Below are 21,412 nucleotides of genomic sequence, written 5' to 3'. Positions count from 1 at the left end.
CATGTACCCAATGTCATCCACCTAGAAGTCATTCCCTTTCTGCCTCACCTCCTGTATCTAGTAAGTCAACAAGGCCTACTTATTTATTTTACCTCCCTTCTCACATTTGTCCCCGTGAACTTACCGATATCTTGAACTAAGATCTTGACTATTTTTTATCTGAACTACAGCAGGTATTAGTCTCTTTCCTAATCTCTTATTTCAGAATATTCCCTCCCAAATCCATCTTTCATGCAACAACATGAAAAATTTATTTAAAAATCTGACTATGGCAATTCCTTCTTAAGATCATCAATAGTTTTCCATCTTCAAATACAAATGCCACATTCTCTAACTGAACTCTAACTTTAAACTCCAACAAAACTTTACAGTTTAGTTCACACTAGCTTCAGTATCCCTGTCTTTGACTTCTCACTATCACCATTTTGTACCCTCAAAGTATCTACTCATCCTACTCACAATGTCACTTCTAAGAAGTTTTCCATGACCACTCTTTCCCAGACTCCGGGTTAAGTAACTGTTCTCTGTGCTACCATAATAATTTTATATACACACCTAAAACTATACCCATGGCATCTCTTTAATCAGTCTTGAGGACTTTTCATGTTTCCATAAGGAACTTCATCTGGCCCCTTTCTCATCCTTTCACATTTCTCTCCAGGGAATAAAAATTTACTTTTATTAGATGATGTGGAATAAGGAACTAAGCATGGTCAACTGAGCCCCTACTTCCCTATCAGGGGTTCCCCTGTCAGTGTTGAGAGGCAACCTGCCTAAAACAAGCTAAAAGGTGATCACTTCCAGCTTTGTTTGTGGCTAGAATAACAAATTTAATTCTGCGGTACGATATGAGAAAGCCCATGCTAAATTGTCCATACTAGCTTTACCGTCCTATTTCTTTCCTGTCCTTTACAGTAAAACTCCTAGAGTTATCTATATTCACTCTATCAAAATATTCTCTCTTTTCTCATAAACCTTCTCCAGTCAGGCTTTTGTCTTTCCTTCTTTTCTAAATTTCTCCTATCAAGGACATAAATGACTTCCATGTTGCCAAATCCAATGGTATTCTTGGTCTTCACCTTGCTTGGTCTCCATCCATCCACATGGCCTAGGCCGAAATCCTTGGAGTCATCCTTGACCTCTCTCTCAATACTGTACATCAGTCTATCAGTAGCACAGCCTGCTTTACTTCCAAATATATGTACAATCAGACCACTTCTTACTGCCTACACTTTTCTACTCCAGTCCAAGCCACATCATTTCTTATGTGGATTATTACAGCAGCCTCTTAGCTAATTTCTATTTTTACTGATGTACCCTTCCAGCCTACTCTCAATACAGCAGCCAGAATAATCCTGCAGAATTTTAGGTCAGATCATTGTGTTAGTTTGTTCAGAACCTTCCAATGATTTCTCATTTTACTCAGAGTAAAATAAAGTTCTTAGGAGGTTCTACATTTTCTGATGATATCACTTCTATTACTAGGCCCCTCCTAACTCTTCTGTCATTTCTGCACTCCAGCTACTGACGTCTTGTTACTCCTGAGATAAACTCCAGATCTTTCAATGTACCGATGTTCTTCTCTCAAACACCCACATGGCTCACACTCTTCCTTCCTTCAGGCCTTTCATCTTCATCAACTAACACTGCGGTCCCACCTTCAATCCCCCAGATATTATCTACTCCCTCTCTCTCCTTCTTTCATTCCAACAGCACTTTTTACCGCTTAATATGCTAAATGTTTTGCCTCTTTATCTCATTTACTGTTTCTCTCCCTCACTAAGCTCCAAGACAGCCAACAGTTTTGCCTGTTTTGTTCCCTGCTGTGGTCATAAAACCAGTTCCTTGGTTAAGAGTAGACATTAATAAATATTTGTTGACTGATCAAATAAAAGAACAAATAAATGAATCCAATATTTTGATCTCAATGCACTTGCCTCTCTCCAAACTCAGAAGGGAGAGGGAGGCATATTACTTACTGCCTCCCTTAAACCACAACATTGTTCTAGGTACATATTACTGGGTTGCCATCCTGAAGGGCAGGCACTGTATCTCTTTATTCTCAACCCTGAGCCAAAGCAATCAATAATCTTCAGTAAATTAGTAAAAGAATGAGTTAATAAATAAATACCAAAGTCAAATTCATTTCAAACATTTGGGCAACACCCCCTCAATAAAACAAAAAACGTAACTTCTGTCAATATTCTAAGATATGCTGTAGACTTGGTATACATTTACCTAATAAACAATAAATTTAAATATTTTACAGGAGTTTATTTACAATATACTTATTTGTAACAAATAAGTTTTAACTTTTTAAAAACTTTTCAACATGCCAACCAAAAGAAAAGGAATTTTCTGATTACCTGGATACTGAAAATTATAAAAAATTCTCATAATCAAGTATTTTTCATTACCTAGCTTCACAACAACAAAAGAATAATGATTTGCTTTAATTTTTGTTTAAAAGGCCAATAATTTATTTTATTTTTTTTGAGAAGTCAAGGGTGACATTTATTACTTTCTTGAACATTAAAAAATTTACTTCTAAAGTTATATTCTGTTCTAGAAGATTGGTTATAATGGCTATTTTTACCCCAAAAGGCCAACAATTTAAATAATGTTTACCTGAGCTTCTCGAAGCTTTGCAGTAGTGCTTTGCTGAAGAGCCTGTTGTTCTTGATGCTGTTGCTTTGTTTTTTCTAACTGATGCTGCAATTCTGTAGAATTTGTTACTTTTTCCTTCAACTTAAAAAAATGTAGGCTGTCAGGTGACATTTAAAGGCATAATACTATTAAACATAAATACTACGTATTTGGCACTACAATTCTCTACTACGAACGGAAAAATAAATTCAGACAATATATGAGAGCAACTTTAAAAGCATAATCTCATTACTTATATAGAATCTTCATCTCATGTACCCACTACATATAGACTATAAAAAAAAAATACGTATCTTTCTCCAGGTTGGTATTTATTGTTGTTTTTTATAAACCATTAGGATCAAGGAATTAACTACATACAAATTATCTGTAATAATAATCTAAACCATAGTATCAGTATTAATTTTATTTTCTTCCATAATAGTCAATTTCCATAATGTATAATAGTTGGGAAAGAAAAGAATCATTTACCACCTCTAAAATTATAGGTCTAAAAGAAAATTTATTGCTGAAGCTACAGATTTTTTTTTTAAGCTACAGATTTTAACACAGAATATTTGTTCAATTCCAACAAAAGACATAATCTGATAATATATATACCATACCCAAATAATGGATACCATTTTTAGCAACTATAATTAGTTTAGCATTCAATCATATACTAATTTTTTTTTTTTTTTTGAGACAGCATCTCAAGCTGTCACCCTTGGTAGAGTGCCGTGGCGTCACAGCTCATAGCAACCTCAGACTCTTGGGCTTAAGGAATTCTCTTGCCTCAGCCTCCCAAGTAACTGGGACTACAGGCACCCACCACAATGCCTGGCTATTTTTTTGGCTGCAGTTGTCATTGTTGTTTGGCAGGCCCGGGCTGGATTTGAACCCGCCAGCTCAGGTGTATGTGGCTGGCATGCTAGCAGCTTGAGCTACAGGTGCCGAGCCCATATACTAAATTTTTAAAAGTGAAAATCCTTAAAGGTAAACTCAAATTATATATGCATCTACTACATGTGATTCATGACCCTCACCAACAGTTCATAGTTCACTGTTTCATTCCTAAGTGGTCCTTTCTGGGTAAGAGGAGTCTAATAGGCTGACACGGTTTCACCCCCAGAGTTATTCCTTCCTAAAGCTGAAACAATAGTCTTCTTTATGCATATTTATTAAGAATTTTGGGGAATACAATCCCAGCAAAAATGACTTAATATAGTTAATAAGACATTAGTTGGTAGTAATAAATGTTGTATTTAAAAAAAATTTTTTAAGTCCAATAACAGATCTTGACCATTAAAAGACTCCTTAGGTCTATCAGTTGACTTGGTAATATAAACTCACTTGAAATACTAGCTTACCTGTTCTTCTAAACGAGAAAGTTTGAGCTGCAAATCGGCCACTTGCTGCTCTTTATCCATCAACTTTTCACTTGACAGCTGTCTCTGTTCCTTCAGCCGACCATGAGCTTCTCCTAGTTGGCGCTCTGTCTCCAGAAGTTTGCTATGTAACTTTTAAAAAGAAAAAAAAAGTGTGTACATATGCATAAACACATACACACCCCACCAGCTACTCTCCAAACACTGTTTTATTTTTTACCAATATAAATATAATATCTTAATTTGGATGACACTTTGGGGAAACCTAAAAAGTGCAACTGAATTTTAATCTCATAAATTATAACAGATCACATAAAATTGTGATTAAACATCATAGTTTATGTTTCATTGTTCTCTTTATTTTATATATGTATATTTTATTAAATCATGACTGTGTACATTAATGCATTTATGGGGTACAATGTACTGAATCAATAAACAATGTAGAATGCTTATATCAAACTTGTTCTCTTTAAAAAAAATAGGGGACCAGGGCTGACATTTGGATATGTATATAAGTGTTGGAATCATTTAATAAACTTATGAAATGAAACTTGAAAATTAAGTCCTTCAAAGCACGCTCAGATCTATTCCACAGTACTTATTTATTTTTTTTGTATTTTTAAATCTCTTCAGCGATTCTTGTTGGCTTTCCATAGTCAAGAATCACTGCAGTTGCCTTTTTACATTTGGGTATTGGATAGAGCCCAAAGTATTCCCAAGTCCACAAATTGGCACAGAATTTCTTAAAAAAAAAAAAAAAAAGCAAACTATTATATACTCTTCTTAAATGTTAGGTGACCCTCATTTATTAATTTTAAAAATGCTACCCACTTAAAACTAAAGGAGAAATTTGAGGCTCGGCGCCTGTGGCTCAAGCGGCTAAGGTGCCAGCCACATACACCTAAGGTGGCTGGTTCAAATCCCCAGCCTGGGCCCACCAAACAACCATGGCTGCAACCAAAAAATGGCCAGGCGTTGCGGCGGGCGCCTGCAGTCCCAGCTACTTGGGAGGTTGAGGCAGGAGACTCGCTTGAGCCCAGGAGTTGGAGGTTGCTGTGAGCGTGATGCCATGGCACTCTACCCAAGGGGATAGCTTGAGGCTCCGTCTCCAAAAAAAAAAAAAGAAATTTGACCTGAAGCTATTATTTCCTCTAATACCACCAAAAATACGAAAGCTGGTTTTTCCTGGAGCAAAGGGGGACAGAAAAGGAGTTTTTTCCTTTTTCTTTTTTCATAAAAAAAAAAAAAGAAAATTTTATATTAATTTCAGAAGAATTACTGCAAAAGTGTTGAGAGCACAGAACAAAAGAGTAGCCTGGAGATGAGGATGCAAGTGAGACATTTGCTAACCATGCATACACACTAGCGAGCTTCTGCACAGACGCACAACACATAAAATCAAATGTCTGTGCCCCAGTAAAACTACATGTGATAACAAGCACTCTAAGTAATCACCTGCAATCAAAACTATTCATGTTAAATCTGAAAAGATTAAGAATCTACAGTCTTGGATGGCACCTGCGGCAAATCTGGCCTTGGCCAAACTGCACCAAAAAATAGCCGAGTGTTCTGGTGGGTGCCTGTAGTCCCAGCTACGCGGGAGGCTGAGGCAAGAGAATTGCTCTAGCCCAAGAGTTGGAGGTTGCTGTGAGCTGGGATGCCACAGCACTGTACCGAGGGCAATATAGTGAGACTCTGTCTCTAAAACAAACAACAAAAAAAAATCTACAGTTTTTGCATCATATTTTCTATGCCCTATAAATTTTATACATATAAATACATCTTATATTTTTTATACTCACACATCTCTCTATAAAAACTTATAATTGGCAAAGAAAAACTAAAGTTCTATAAGAGATCTTGGATACCCACTAATTTCTTCAGCAAAACAATTTGTGTCTATCAGAATATTCTTCATGAAGAAAACTAAAGTTGTATTTCTAAGATAAAATATTGCTTTCATCTAACTAAAAGACTAATCAGTAACAGAGGATACACATTTATTTTATCCTTGTCCTTAGCCAGCACCCTCGTGTCTCTCTCTTTATTCTTCTCTCCCCTCTTCTTTGGGATTGAGAACATAAACTCAGGTTTTACAATAAACTTCTAAACCAGCAAACAGAAAACACTGGGAATTAGCACTACAGAAACCAACCAAACCTCTCCTAAACTCACTAAAAGAATTAGGCCCATTCCTGATACATAAAAACAAAGGAGACCTTCCAAGCACTCTCATATTTCAAGCACCCATGTGCCTCATCTCTTACAAATAGGCAGCACACGTCTACTTCCTAAACTTGCTGTAGAAGAATCTCCTGATATCAGTGTTAACACACAGATAATCAGACTTCTTCCCTAGAAGTTTAGATTTAACAAATGCAAGCTAGAGCTCAAGAATTCATGTTTTTATAACAAGAATTAGACAACGGTTAGTTTCAAGAAAGTTCAGAAATCACTTACCAAAATCAATACTTAAAAAAGCAGCAGTTACAAATCTATTATAATTACACAAGAAACTTTCAAATGTGCCAACATCCAGGCTTATGACAGAAATTCTGATTTAATTGGATCAAGAGTAAGGCCATAATATTAGTGATTTTAAAAATCGCCCCAGGAGATTCTGACACAAAAAGTTAAAAACCACTGAATTAAAGACAATTATTGTTTTACAGTAGAAAGTTACTAATGGGGTGAGAAAAAGAGCTCTGTATCATAAATAACTCTGTCATTCATTACTGTCCAACTCGGGATAAATCCTTAATCTTTAATAAAATAAAGAAATGAATCTCAAATTAATCTGCTGAAGGGTAAAAGCAGGCCAAAGTATCTTAATTATGTCTCTATCATTTTAGAATAAATAAGTTAAAGAAAATGATTATATTAAGAATAAAAATAATACATGGGCCAGGCACAGTGGCTCACACCTATAATCCTAGCACTCTGGGAGGCCGAGTCAGAAGGATTGTTTGAGCTCAGAATTTAAAGATAAGCCTGAGCAAGAATAAGATTCCATTTTTACTAAAAATAGAAAAATTATTAGCATGCAGCTATAGTTCCAGCTATTTGGGAGGCTGAGGTCAGAGGATCAATTGAGCTGAGAAGCTTGAGGTTGCAGTGAGCTATAATGATGCCACTGAACTTCACCCAGAGCAACAGAGCAAGACTTTGCCTAAATAAATAAAGTTAGAATTAGTAGAATGGCCTATCCTAAGTCATATTTTGAGATATACATATATATAAGTTCTCTAACAAATTCAGTTTTATAAACTTACATAATTTTCCATTTGATTATTATATGCCAGACCCTATTCTTCACAAATACTAATTTAATCCTCACTACAACCCTATGAAGAAGGTTCCATTACTATTCTCATTTTATAGATGAGTAAACTGAGGCACAAATTCAGTAACTTACCCAAGATCCCACAGCTTGCAGGCCACAGAATTGGAACTCAGGCAGTTAGTTCCTAAATCTATGTTTACAAACCACATACTACTCCAGAGAAGCCAATTTAGATAATTTTTTTAAAATTAAATTGATGACATCTATTCTTTTAATTATGTAACAGATTATTACATGCACCTCTGTAGCTATTTTAGAAGTGCTTGTGAACATAAATATAAAGAATATAGGTTACTTTCCTTTCGAGTCCTTTGTCAACAACTGCCAGCTATCTAAATTTGTCAGCACCATTACTGGTGCTGAGGATAGATCAGTGAGCAGAACAAACCCAGTTCATGCCCATACTCTTCCAGGACATTGGAGAAAGTTACTGAAGGTGAAGTTCATTTCTATCCTTCCAATAAGCACTTGCTGAAAGCCCGTAGTGTAGAGGCTGAGAAGAGTACAGAGCAAAACAAATTTCTCACATTCTGGAGCTCACAGTCTAACAGGGATGGTGGACAGCATGCAAGTAAACAAAAAACTAATCACACAATGTAAAGTGCTAAGAAGAAAAAACAGCTGGTCATATAAAGAAGGGGCCCAGAAGATAGGGAAAACAAGCTATTTAAATAGAGTGGTCCCAGAAGGTTTTATTGAGAAAATGATGCTCAAGCCAGCCTTGTGAAGAACCACAGTCAAGAATACTGTAACATTCAGGGAACTAAAAGTAGACCTACCATTCAATCTACTAGGTATATACCCAGATGATCAAAAATTATTTTACAACAAAGACATTTGCACCAGAATGTTTATTGCAGCTCAATTCATAATAGCCAAGGCATGGAAACAGCCCAAGTGCCCGTTGCTCCATGAATGAATTAACAAATTGTGGTATATGTACACCATGGAATACTATGCAGCCATAAAAAAGATGGGGACATCACATCCTTTTTGTTTACCTGGATGGAGCTGGAACATAGTCTTCATAGTATATCTCAAGAATGGATTAAAAAATATCCAATGTACTCAATACCACTATGAAATCAATATATAACCATCTATACACTCATACAAATGCAAAACATAACTATAGTCCAGAAAGTAGGAGGGAAGAGGAGAAAGAGGGGAGGGGAAGGGGGACTTGGGAGGAGAGAGGGTATTTGGGGGACCTCATCTAATGTGCATGATGCAATGGTACATTTCAAAACTATTAAGAAATGAGTATAATTGTGATGGATGTGTTACTTAGTTCAATGTAAGCATTTCACATTGTATATCAAAGCAGTACCCTAAACCCCATAAATGCATCAATGTACAAAGTTATGATTTAATAGAAAATTAATTTTAAAAAAATTTTTTTTGAAAAAATAAATACTGTAAGAAGAAAAACCATTGACCAAAGCACCTATAGCAGAAAACAGCCTGAAGCGTCATTGTGTCTGAGGAACTGAACGATCAACTTGGCTTCACAGTGGTCTGAAAGGAGTCTGAAAACAGTGTGGCCATACTATTAACATATATGCAGAGGCTAACGTGTCAGAAAAAGAAATGTGGATTCAATTCAAAGTACAACACAAAGCCAACAAAAAGTATAAAGAAGGGGGATAAAATTATATCTTTCGTGTTTTAGAAAGATGCCTCTGACTTCTTCACGGGAAATAGACTAAGCAGATCACTAGAAGAAGGGACAGTTTTAAGAAGACCACTACAGTAGCCTAGGTAAGCAGTGAGGGTCACTTAGATTAAGGGTGGTGGCAATAAAGACAGAGACAAGTAGATAGATTTGAGACTTATTTTGAAGGTGGAATCCAACAGCATGCTGAAAGGTGTTCCTTCAAGACCTTCAGCATGACCGCTCCTCTTTGTTTTGTTCAGAATTGTGACTAAACCAAATAATCACATATTCAAATCTTAGTATGCATCATCCCATGACTGCGATGAAGATGTAAATATGTGGGATTCTAAAATCCTTAGAATCTTCAAAGTAGTAAGCTTTTGGGGGGGGGGGGGTATGCTAATAAGTTCACTGATAGCTGGCAACCTCTAGCTTCAGAATAAGGGCTGGTCACAAGACCAAGAAGGGATTAGAGCAGCGGTTCTCAATCTGTGGGTCACGATGCACAGGAACTGTATTAAAGGGCCAGAGCATTAGGAAGGTTAAGAGCCACTGGTTTAGAGGGTTGGGACTTTGGCCCAGGGAAGATGTAACAGCTCATGTCCGTCCGCTACCATACCTTGCCCTATATAGTTCTTCCATATCCTTTGTAATATCCTTTAATAACCAACAAACATAAATGTTTCCCTGAGTTCTGTGGGCTGCTCTAACAAATTAATCAACCCTGAGGAGGCAGTGATGGTAACCCCAATTTATAGCCAGTTGACTAAAAGCACGGGTTAAAAACAACTTGGGGCTTGAGATTGCCATCAGAAGTGAAGGGCAATCTTGGAGGGCTGAGCCCTCAATCTGTGGGATCTGATGCTACCTATAAGTAGACTAAATTGAATGCAGGGGTCCTCAGACTTTTTAAACAGGGGGCCAGTTCACTGTCCCTCAGATCATTGGAGGGCCGGACTGCAGGCCCTGGGACAAGTCAGCTGCTAAGCAGAACAGGCAGTGGCGGCAAAAACACCCAGCAGGCCAGATAAATGCCCTAAGTGGGCCACAGTTTGAGGACACCTGAATTAGAGAATACCCAGCTGGTGTCCACCGCAGAACTGCCTGCTTGCTTGTTAGTGGGGAGAAATCCCCACACATTCTTAAAGTGGAAATTTTAAAAATGTCCAATGTTAAGACCTCACTCTTGATCCAATTAAATCAAAATTTGCAGCACCAGCCTGGGCCTTGTTATGTTTACAAGTTTCCTTGGTGACTGTTACAGAAGCATTCTGTGTTGTGAGTGTATAGTAGGAGAAACTAAGTTTGTTTTCCCTACCCGGCACATGTTTAAATAGGCTCTCACAAATTCCTAATGACCCCTCCAACCCACAGACAATCAAACAAAAGGAAAATTCCTTACCCTGCTATTCAAGCCCTACATCATAAAGTCCCATATGGCTCCTTCCAGTCCCAGCAATCCCCTTCTGGCACACATCCCCCACCCTACATGAGTGTCCCTGCCTAGCTCTCACAACCCTTGCCTGGTACTAGTTTGCTCTTACTAATCTCTGGCTGGAACACACTTCTGCTTTCAAACCAGCACTTGTGAAAACCTATCCAATATTCACAATTTCAAGTACTACCTCTCTCTTGTATAAAGCTTTTCCTGATCCCCTAATTGAATAAAATAATTGCACAAAGTGAAGTACTATGTTAGGGATGAGGAAGGAGATAGGATCCCATAGTATATGGATCCTTTCGTTATAATTCTCATGATCTTTGGCACAGGCTGGTACTACTCTGATCCTCTCCATGAGCTTTACATAATCATTAGTGGTAGGTACTGTTTCTTCTTCATTGCTGCATCTCAAAACAAATGAGGCATGTTTCTGTTATTAAGCATAAATGCTAAATTTGTTTATCTGAACTGAAAGTCAAATATGTAAGTTATTTTTAAGTTATTCCCTGATAGCCCCAAACTTCCGTTTCATTCCATTATAAATATTCGCATTGATTCATTCATTCATACACTAAAATATGTGCAATTAAGAAGCAATGTGCCAGGTAGTGAGAATAAAAAATGACTAAGACATGGTCTTTGCCCTCAAAGAGTTCAGAGTCTAGCGAAGAAAGACGACATAAATTACAACAAATATAACATGTTAAGTAAAATTTTCAAAGGGTTTAAAGCAGAGTTAGAACATGCTCACACTTGCTTCTCCTGGCGGCCAAGGGGAAGATTAATTCAACAGGGACGAGTAAAGGCAGCCCAGTTAGCAGTTGTTTAAGAGTGAGATAAGGAGGACTGACAGTGGACAAAGGAAAGGAGAAGACAAGTTAGAGGAATATTCCAAACTCTTCTGATCCATCACGTCATGGAACTCACAATTTAATCTGAAAAACTAGTGCTAGTTGGCTGGACACTCTGCAAGGCCAAAACAGGAGGACTACTTGAGCTCAGGAGTTTAAGACCAGCCTTCGCAACAGCAAGACCTGCCTCTACTAAAAATAAAAACATTAGCCAGGTATGGTGACAGGTGCCTGTAGTCCCAGCTATTCAGGAGGCTGAGGCAGGGGAGGATCATTTGAGCCCAGAGGTTGCTGTGAGCTAGGCTGACATCATGGCACTCTACCCTGGACAACAGAGTGAGACTCCGTCTCAAAAACAAAGAAAAAACAACAAAAAAACTAGTAGTAGTGTACATGAAATGCTCACTCTAATTCCTGTAGCTCAATAAATTATTAACATAATCAATATTATTAATATTATCACTAGAAGACAGGTCCATGAAAATAATTATAATAAAATAAGCTATCACTGTCATTTAAGTAAAAATGAACACTACCAAAAAAGTGACCAAGGACTTTAGTCTCCCCCAAATTTCCATTTTTTAACCCTATAAATAATAACTAGAATATGGACATTCAGAAATTAAGTTAATGGCAAAGTTAAAACCTGCATTAAACTTCTTCTCACAGATGTTTTTTACCTATAAAAAATAGTTATATTAGGACTAATTTGTTTTCTACTTTCCAAAGTTTTCTACTTTCTAAATAATCTCATTTTTAGTTTTATAATAATATTTTGAAAAATTAGTAACAAAAAAGGTAAGAATTTTTAAATTAATAAATGGTCACCAATTTGAATAAATTCTAATAGTTAAAATCTAGTGAGTAACCTACCAGGTACCATCTAAGCAACTTCTATGTATTAATTCAAAAACACTCACAATAAAAACTGCTTTTAGATGCTATCATTTTTTTAAGAGAAAATAAAAAGAAATAAGATCTGACCACACTCCAGGATGTAAAACTTAAGAGTTAATTTTCTTACATGACAAAATTTTTTCACCATGATCAACTAAGCATCAAGCACACTAAAAAGAAACCATAGAGAGAATTACAGTAAATAATAATAAATAAAATAAACACCTCTTACTTGATTGATTTCACCTTGGAGTTGTAACCCATGCTGCTCCTTTTCTTCTCTCTGCTGTTGCAGCTGTTTGAACTCCGCCTTCAGATGCTGGTAGTTGGTCTCTACTTCGGATAATTCTTCTTTGAGCTTTTGTGAGGCTTCGCCTTTTTCACTTAGCTCTGCCTGTGTTCTCTGGAGTGAAGTTTCAGATGCTGATAATCTTGACTGCAGCTGCTGACAATCCAGGTCTTTTTGATGAAGGATGACTTGCATATTCTTTTTACTCACAGATTCTTCATTATGTTTCTCCTCTAACTGGGTGTAGTCCAGTTCTTTCTTCTGCAACTTCTCCATCAAGTTCTGAAATGTTGATTGAACACTGTATGTCCTTTTCTAATATTTTTAATTATTCCAGTTATTTACATAATCTTTGAAGCAGTACTATCTAAATGCTTTTATCAGTATTACAAAAAGAATCAGTGACAAAATTCTAATCAGGAAGAATTAAATGGTTACATACTTACAATTTTATTAGTAGTACACCTGGCTAAGCTCTACAAATGCAACTTAAGAATTGCCAAGAAAATGTTAACATAAAATATGCTGGATTCTTTGGGGTATAAAACATATCTATACTCTTCCACTGAAGTTAAAAATTAAAACTATCTTTCTACCAACAGAAATTATTTTGAATAACAACAATATACTTTGCTCACCTTGATCTCTGGCTTGGCAATTTCATATTTTGTAAGAGCTTTAGCGTAACAACATCATCCACCGCTCTAGTATCCATCCAATCCTATTGACTGCACTGTTTTTCCTGCTATTCTTGATAAAGGCCATTCTCTAGAGCAGAGGTTCTCAACCTGTGGATTGCAACCTACAGGAACTGTATTAAAGGGTTGCGGCATTCGGAAGGTTGAGAACCACTGCTTTCGAGCAACAAGCTAGAACTGATTATCTCTCTAGGTATTTAAAAATAATGCTCTCAAGATGTCACTCACCTGCCTTCTATTTTGTCATTTTACTCAATATTATTAAGTATAAAATATAAAAATAACATCTCACATCAAAGATCTGGATCAACTACCCTAATCAAATGTTGAAGTCTGGTCTCAGTGGAGTTGTAACAATTAATACTGAACATTTTAGGTCAATATATTTATACATAAAATATGAATCAGAACTTTAACTCAATTCTGTAATAAAAATAGCCAGGATAAGAAGCCATTAAATGAACCTGATGATTCTATAAGTAGACCTTAATTACATTCACTTATTATACACAGTGTGCTGGAAAGGGATAATACAGAATAGTAAGGGACAATCAAAGCCTCTGTACCTTAAACAGACTATAATCTAAATGAAATACACGCATTTAAAAAAACCCTAAGAAAGTTAAAACATAATGCACAAGCAATAATAGATTAATAGAAAAAATGTGTCAAATTTATCAAAAAAATTATTTAAAAAATAAAATGAGCAAAGTCAGGTGGTAGCTAACTAGTAAGATCATCTGAAAACGCTAAAGTTTCAGTTTGATTTTTAAAAGTGGATGTCCCAATTACCCTGCTTTGAGTGCATGAATGTATCAAATTATCACCCTGAAAGTATGTATATCAATATGTATCAATTTTTAAAAATTCAAATAAAACAAGCAAAGTCAGATAAAGTTAACAAGTAAGATCACTTGAAAATAATATTTGAGCTTGGTTTCTGAAGGGGTAAAAGGAATTAAGGAGTATGTGTACATGACTCATACCATCTGCTCTGTACAAATATTTTAAAAGACACAAAGGGATAAACAAGTTGTAAGTAGCAAGCATTAACTCAGGAGTAGTAATGAGGCTAGAGGCCACAGGTTTGGTAGCAATAAAGGTTCTTGAATGTTTACTTATCTGAGGAAAAAGTAAGTTAATCTAAATTATGAAGCAGGAATATACAACAAAAAAAAACAGTGTCAGAAAAATGATATGAGTATGTACAAGAGAGATAGGATGAGAGACAAACTTAGAAATAAGAAGAGCAACCAGGTGTCTGGGGCAAAATTAGCCAAAAGATGTGTGTGCTGACCCAACAATAGAAACAGAAAAAAGAGGTAGAACCAAAAGATTAGGGAAAAAATTATACTCCTGACTCAGCTATATATTAAGCTATGTACTCAGTTACATATTTTATTTTAAATATTATTTTTAACTTTTTTAGAGATGGGATCTCTATCACCCAGGTCAGAGTGCAGTGGTGCCATCATAGCTCACTGCAGCCTCAAACTCCTGGGATCAGGTGATACTCCTGCCTCAGGCTCCCAAGTGTCTGGGACTACAGATTTGAGTCACCCTGCTCAGTTAATTTTTATTTTTTTGTAAAGACAGCATCTCACTATGTTATCCAGGCTAGTCTCTAAACTCAAACTTCTAAACTCAAGCAATCATCTCACCTCCTCATCTCCCAAAGTGCTGGAATTACAAGCGTGAGCCACCATTTACAGCGGAAGCAGCTGAAGTTGAAAGAATCTGATGTGAGTAGCCACGGAGCAGAGTGATAGATTATGATTCTAAACCCAATAAATTTCTTACAACTCAAATCAATTAGTGCCCCCCAAATATATCCTATTCAGGCTTAAATTATAAAATGAATGTTATCTCAAAATCTATCATTTTTACAAGCAAAATTCTTCACCTCCAAATGTCTAGTCTCCTTTGATTTTGTAAACAATTGTTTTCTTGATATACTTTCTTATAGTAATAATCTCCCTCTATTAAGCCCCATTATTTATCTGTTACTTGCCCAGGGAATATAAATGAATAAAAAAAAAAATGGGATTTTTTTAATGCTTCCCAGCATACAAAGTTGCTTCAGAGGATCTCATTTCATTTGTCCCTCCACAAAGTTTAGTGAAAAAGAATAAATTAAATTACTTCGTAGCTCTCTAGTATCTTAGGAGATATATATGTTCTCACATGGTCCTATGCCTTTTATACATCTAGCTCTCAAAATGAAATACCAATAACCCCTCTTTCATGTGATATGCTCTTTAACATCCTTAAAGACTCAGCTTAAAGACTTATGTTTTCTACAAAAGACTTTCCCAGTCTACTAGGCAAGGCAGAAAACTTCCACCTTAATCTTAACGCAACCCTGTATCACAACACTTAGCAAACAAAAACAACCACCACCAGCAATCACTGAGGTGGTTAGTAAAAGCCAAATAAGCACTTTAACATCAATTAATGTATTTAATACTCATATCAACCCTAAGAGGCAGAGGGTTGAATTAGCAGGAGAGGAAACAGACTGAGAAATAGAATGCCCCAGCCAGTACGTGGCAAAGCTGAGATTGAACATGCCTTTGATGACTGCACTATACTGGTTCATATCAATATACTACTTTGCAATGTAACGGTACCATGTGACAAAATAACTACTTGCATATCTGGCTCCACTTGGCCTATGACCTCCTTAAAGCTTGGACTAAAGGAAAAGGAAGATGATAGTGACTAGAAAAGGGGTGAAAGATGAGATCCCCAAACTCACTCACTCTCTAACAATGGCCTAATGCAGTAGTAGTCTTAAATGAATGATATAATTTTGTTCAGAATTTATATGGAAATAATCAAATTAAGCTGCAGTATTTGAGTCAAAAGACAGATGCAGTTTTTATTAGAAACACAAAGTTCCTTCAATTTTTCCATTTTGTTTTTAAATTTTCAAGACCAATAATTATAAAACCCTGGTTTAAAGCTAAAAACCTGGACATTAGCACAAAAGCAATTATCTTTCCATCCACTATAAATTATAATGCTGCCTATCCACCTAGATGCTGACTATGACCCACGTCAGCTACCCAAGGCATTTTATGCAATAGCCTTCAAAAGAGCATGTACAGAGATTCCCAAATTCAAAATATTTGTATACCACCACTGTCAACAATAATCATTTGCCAGAGATATGGGGTAAGGAGAGGTTGAGGAGTAAGTGTAATAAGAAGCAGATGCAATTATGTCCCGTCAGTTGGGGCAAGGACATAGTTGCATCTGAGAAAAAAAAACTGTGCCCATGATCTATCCTATAAGAGTACATGTGAATCTCTCAAAATGTGGAATATAAATGTCTTAACACAATGACTATGAGAATGACATAAAGGCTCTGTTGGCCAGTTGGATGAGAATGTTTCAAATTGTATATGGAGGCTCGGCGCCTGTGGCTCAAGCGGCTAAGGCGCCAGCCACATACACCTAAGGTGGCGGGTTCAAATCCCCAGCCCAGGCCCGCCAAACAACAATGATGGCTGCAACCAAAAAAATGGCCAGGCGTTGTGGCGGGCGCCTGTAGTCCCAGCTACTTGGGAGGCGGAGGCAGGAGACTCACTTGAGCCCAGGAGTTGGAGGTTGCTGTGAACTGTGATGCCACAGCACTCTACCCAGGGGGATAGCTTGAGGCTCCGTCTCAAAAAAAAAAAAAAAAAAAACAAATTGTATATGGAAAAAACACACTATACCCCATGATAGTATTAATGTGCACAACTATGATTTAATTTTAAAAAATTTTAAAACTGTGATGTTTTATACTTATGTAAGGCTTTTAAAGATAGTTCCTATTATTCTCTAATCAAAAATATTCCATTTTGCCATACTTAAATCATCCTGCTTCTATGCATTATCCATAAAACAGCCCAGAGTACTTCTTTTGATAATGTGTACACACATACATACACACACGCACAATCTGTGCTGGAGTATTTGTACATTTCAAGTCAAATCATACCCTTTGTTAGTAGTTTAATGATTCAAAAATACACAAATTACACTGGCCATAAACACCCACAGTGTGCAGACTGCTACTCTGCGTATCAGAGAGAGAAGGGAGGCTGTGAATTCAAAGAAAATAAAACCAAACTGAAGGGAAAAGCCAAAACTAAATTGTTACGCAGAAGCTCCCTATATATAGTTTTACAGGGAAGGAAAAAGGAGAAGTGCAGAGCTTTACTAGGGAAAGGCAGAGCTATACAAGAAGATTAAATTTTAAAAATAAGTCAACACCAAGCGTTGACAGACAATGGTAAACTGGTATGATTGCTTTGGAAAACAGGTTAAGGTCACCTAGTGAACTGGAGCATGTGTGTGCCCTACAGACAAGCAATTCTACTTGGGAATATGTAACATAGATAAATTCTTGCACAAATGCGTATGTATTATATACGGATGTTCATAAATAAACTTATAGCAGCAAGGGAAAAAACAGGAAGTATAGATGGACCCCTTCTATTGGATAATAGAAAGTATAATACAAGAGGAAAAGTACTCATTGAGTTAAAAACTGCACTAGCCACTTTTGTTATGAAATCCCATTTGTACTGGAAAGATTGACAAACTATGATTATTTAGACTTGAGTAGGAAGATAATTTGTCACTTTAAAGAATAGTGTTTGTTGCCAATGATAAAATCAAGCTTTCAAATGAAGCTTAGAATTTTGGAAAAATTATATCCACCACCATGAATTTGACAGCTTCCTCATACTTGAAGCTTATTCTCAGACTGATGATGATACTGACAAATGTGATTGTTTTTATACTGTACAAGAAAATGTGTCAACATTTGGAAGATCTGAATAACTCAGTGAACCAATATTTTCCACATGACTAATACATGATGTTACAAAATCACACTCAGGGAAAGATCCACTCAAAAGGGAAGATAGGCCAAATTTTAATATTACAAAGTACAAAACGTTTACTGATATGATTTCACACTCTACATAGTAACTAACTTTTGAGAAACTGTCACTTACTGAGTTTTAGTATAGTATCAAATAAAAATAGCCATAAATGGGGGTATTAAAATATCTTTCCCTTTTCCAGCTATCTATGTAAGACTGTATTTCCTTCATATACTTCAACCATATGCAATGGATTGAATGTAAAAGCAAATATGAGAAATTATCTGTCCTGTATTAAACCAGACATTAAAGAGATGTCTAAAAATGCAAAACATCACAATTCTTGGCTCGGTACCTGTAGCACAGTGGTTATGGCACCAGCCACATGTACATGGAGGCTTGTGGGTTCAAGCATGACCCAGGCCAGCTAAACAACAATGACAACTGCAACAAAAAATAGCCAGGCATTGTGGCAGGCAACTGTAGTCTCAGCTACTTGGGAGGTTAAGACAAGAGAATCACTTAAGCCCAAGAGTTGGAGGTTGCTGTGAGCTGTGATACCACAGCACTCTACTGAGAGGGATATAAGGAGACTCTGTCTCCAAAAAACAAAAAAATCACTATTCTTTCTGAATTCTGAAGGAAAGGAAGTAAGAGAAGGAACGAGGGAAGGAGGGAGGGAAGGAGGGAGGGAGGGAGGGAGGGAGGAAGGAATGAATAAAACAATTGGAGCTGAGCAAGATTGCAGACCAGAAGGATCATTCAGCTGAGCTCTCCTGGAACAACTAGGAGAAAAGAGAAAACCCAGCCATTTCTGATGTGTGCACCTTACACAGTCATAGCTCAGGGAGCACAGTGAGGAGTTGGTGAGTTGGATACAGTATAATAATTCAACAGTATACAGCAACCAGATTTGAATGCCAGTTGGAGTGGATTTGCCATAGGTTTGGTGGCTGGTGAGGCAGCCACACCAAGATTGTCTCCACCGCTAGGGGGCTGCCATTATGGGAAGGTCGTGACAAGATCTTAGCAGGGGCCTAAAGCACAGCCATCTTAATTCTGCCTGCCAGGATCAGAACTCTGCTCTTGCAACAGGCAGAGGGGCTCTTGCACCCCATTGGAACTGGAGTCAGAGGGCATCATGAGAACTGCCCCTGAGGGATTCTTGTGGGCTTTAAGATCCCAACCATGCAGGGTCTGAATGCTGAGGAAACATTCAGGTGATCACCGAAGGTAACTAAGTTTGGAATAAGGACCACAGAGGTTTCTGGCTGTGCTCTCTGCCTCCTAAAAAAACCTCACAGCCTCACCTGTTGTCCAGGTGACATATTGCAACATAGTGCCATCAACAGCAAGGACTTCTGTTTGAAACAAAGGAGGCAGTGAGAAGGCAAAAAGAGGACAAGGAGGTGAAGAAAAAACACATGAGAAGGAACCAACAGAAAAATTCAGGCAACATGAAAAACCAAGACAGGTTCAGCACCTTGTAGCTCAGCAGCTAGGGCACCAGCCACATACATCAGGGCTAGGGGATTTAAACCCAGCTCAGGCCTGCCGAACAATAATGACTACTACAACCAAAACATAGCCAGGCATTGTGGTGAGTGCCTGTAGTCCCAGCTACTTGGGAGGCTGAGGCAAGAGAATCACTTAAGCCCAAGAGTTTGAGGTTCTTGTGAGCTGTGATACCATGGCACTCTACACAGGGCGACATACTGAGACTCTGTCCAAAAAAAAACGAAAACAGAGGAACTCCCACAAGGGACCATAAGGTAGTTAATGCAGAGGACTCTATCTATAAAGAATTAATGGACCTAAGGAGGTGGATGGGGGGAAGGAGGGAGATTGGTGAGGTCACCTCTGTGGTTTATCTTACAAGGGTACAAGTGAATCTTTCTAAAAGCAAAGTCTGAACGTTTTAACTCAATAACTAAGAAAATGGCATGAAGGTTATGTTAACCAGTTTGAGAGTATTTCAATATGTACATGAAAACAGCACACTGTACCCCATGATTGCTTTAATGTACACAGTTATACTATAAGAAATTAAAAAAAAAAGAATTAATGGACTTGACAGAAAGGAAATTTAAAATATGGATGATAAAGACAATAAAAGGAATGGTCGAGAAAATAGAAAAACAGAACCCAAAGTCAGACTAAAGATATGCAGACTATAAAAAGGATATGGCAGAGCTTAAGCAAATAAAGAAGAAAACCAGGGAATGTAAAGATGCAGTAGAAAGTATCAAAAATAGGTTAGACCACAGAGAAGAAAGAACCTGAGAGCTAGAGGATAAAGTTTCTGAGTTAACCAAGGCAGTTAAAGAGAAAGCACAACAGGCACTTAGAGAACTAGGAGATTCCATGAAGCATTCAAACATATGAATAAGAGGAATTCCTGAAGGGGAAGAAGACTGTCCCAGAGGAATGGAAGCCCTACTGGAGACTATCATAGATGAAAACTTACCGAGTTTTACTTAATAAAGACCCCAACACACTCCTTTCAGATGGATACTGAACTCTGGGTCATCTCATTTCAAACAAAGCCTCTCCAATACACATTGTAATGAACCTGTCCAAACTTAAGATGAAAGAAAAAATTCTGCAACCAGGCAGGAGTAAGCGCCAACTGACCTACAGAGGCAGAGCCATTAGGATGACAGCAGACTTTTCCACTGAAACCTTCTAAGCCAGAAGAGCATGGTTATCCACCTTCAACATTCCTAAACAAAACAGTTTTCAGCCCAGAATTCTATATCCTGCTAAACTAAGCTTCCAAATTGATGAAGACATCAAATCTTTTACAGATATACAAACACTGAGGAAATTTGCCACAACAAGACCAGCTGTATAGAAAATACTTAGACCTATTCTCAACACTGACAACCACAATGGACCACCACCAAGTAAGCTAAGGGTCAAAACTGAACTTCCACAATGGCCCCAAGGATAAAGCTACACAACAGATTTTCACAAAATAAAATGAATAGAACTCCACCACACATATCAATTTGTTCAATAAATGTCAAGGAACTGAACTCACCACTAAAGAGGCCCAAGCTGGCTAATTGGATAAAAAGGCATAAGCCATCCTTATGCTGACTCCAAGAGACACACATAGCCTTGAAGGACAAATCAAGACTCAGGGTTAAGGAATGGAAAAACAGTATTTCAAGCAAACGGAAATCAGAAGAAAGGAGGGGTTGTGGGTTGCAATCTTATTTTCAGATACAAGCAGATTTAAAGCAACTAAAGTTAAGAAAGACAAAGATGGACACTTTATACTGGTCAAAGGAACACTACAACAAGAAGACATTTC

At 37.2% G+C, this 21,412-nt stretch overlaps 1 protein-coding gene across 1 annotated transcript in view; it reads right to left on the bottom strand.

Moving 5' to 3' along the window:
• EEA1 (early endosome antigen 1) overlaps window positions 1–21,412 on the bottom strand; it is a 131,058-nt gene that overhangs the window by 41,532 nt on the left and 68,114 nt on the right. The window contains exons 11-13 of the mRNA XM_003783355.3: window positions 12,459–12,797; window positions 4,017–4,166; window positions 2,629–2,748 (exon numbers count right to left, since the gene is read on the bottom strand). Of these exons, the coding sequence (XP_003783403.1) occupies window positions 2,629–2,748; window positions 4,017–4,166; window positions 12,459–12,797 (609 nt within the window). The remainder of the gene's footprint in view (window positions 1–2,628; window positions 2,749–4,016; window positions 4,167–12,458; window positions 12,798–21,412) is intronic.

This window comes from Otolemur garnettii, unplaced genomic scaffold (assembly GCF_000181295.1).
Source record: "Otolemur garnettii isolate 467f Iridium unplaced genomic scaffold, OtoGar3 scaffold00007, whole genome shotgun sequence".
NCBI lineage: Eukaryota > Metazoa > Chordata > Mammalia > Primates > Galagidae > Otolemur > Otolemur garnettii.
Note: the sequence above shows the minus strand (reverse complement) of the source record. Positions and strands in the feature narration are given on the sequence as shown.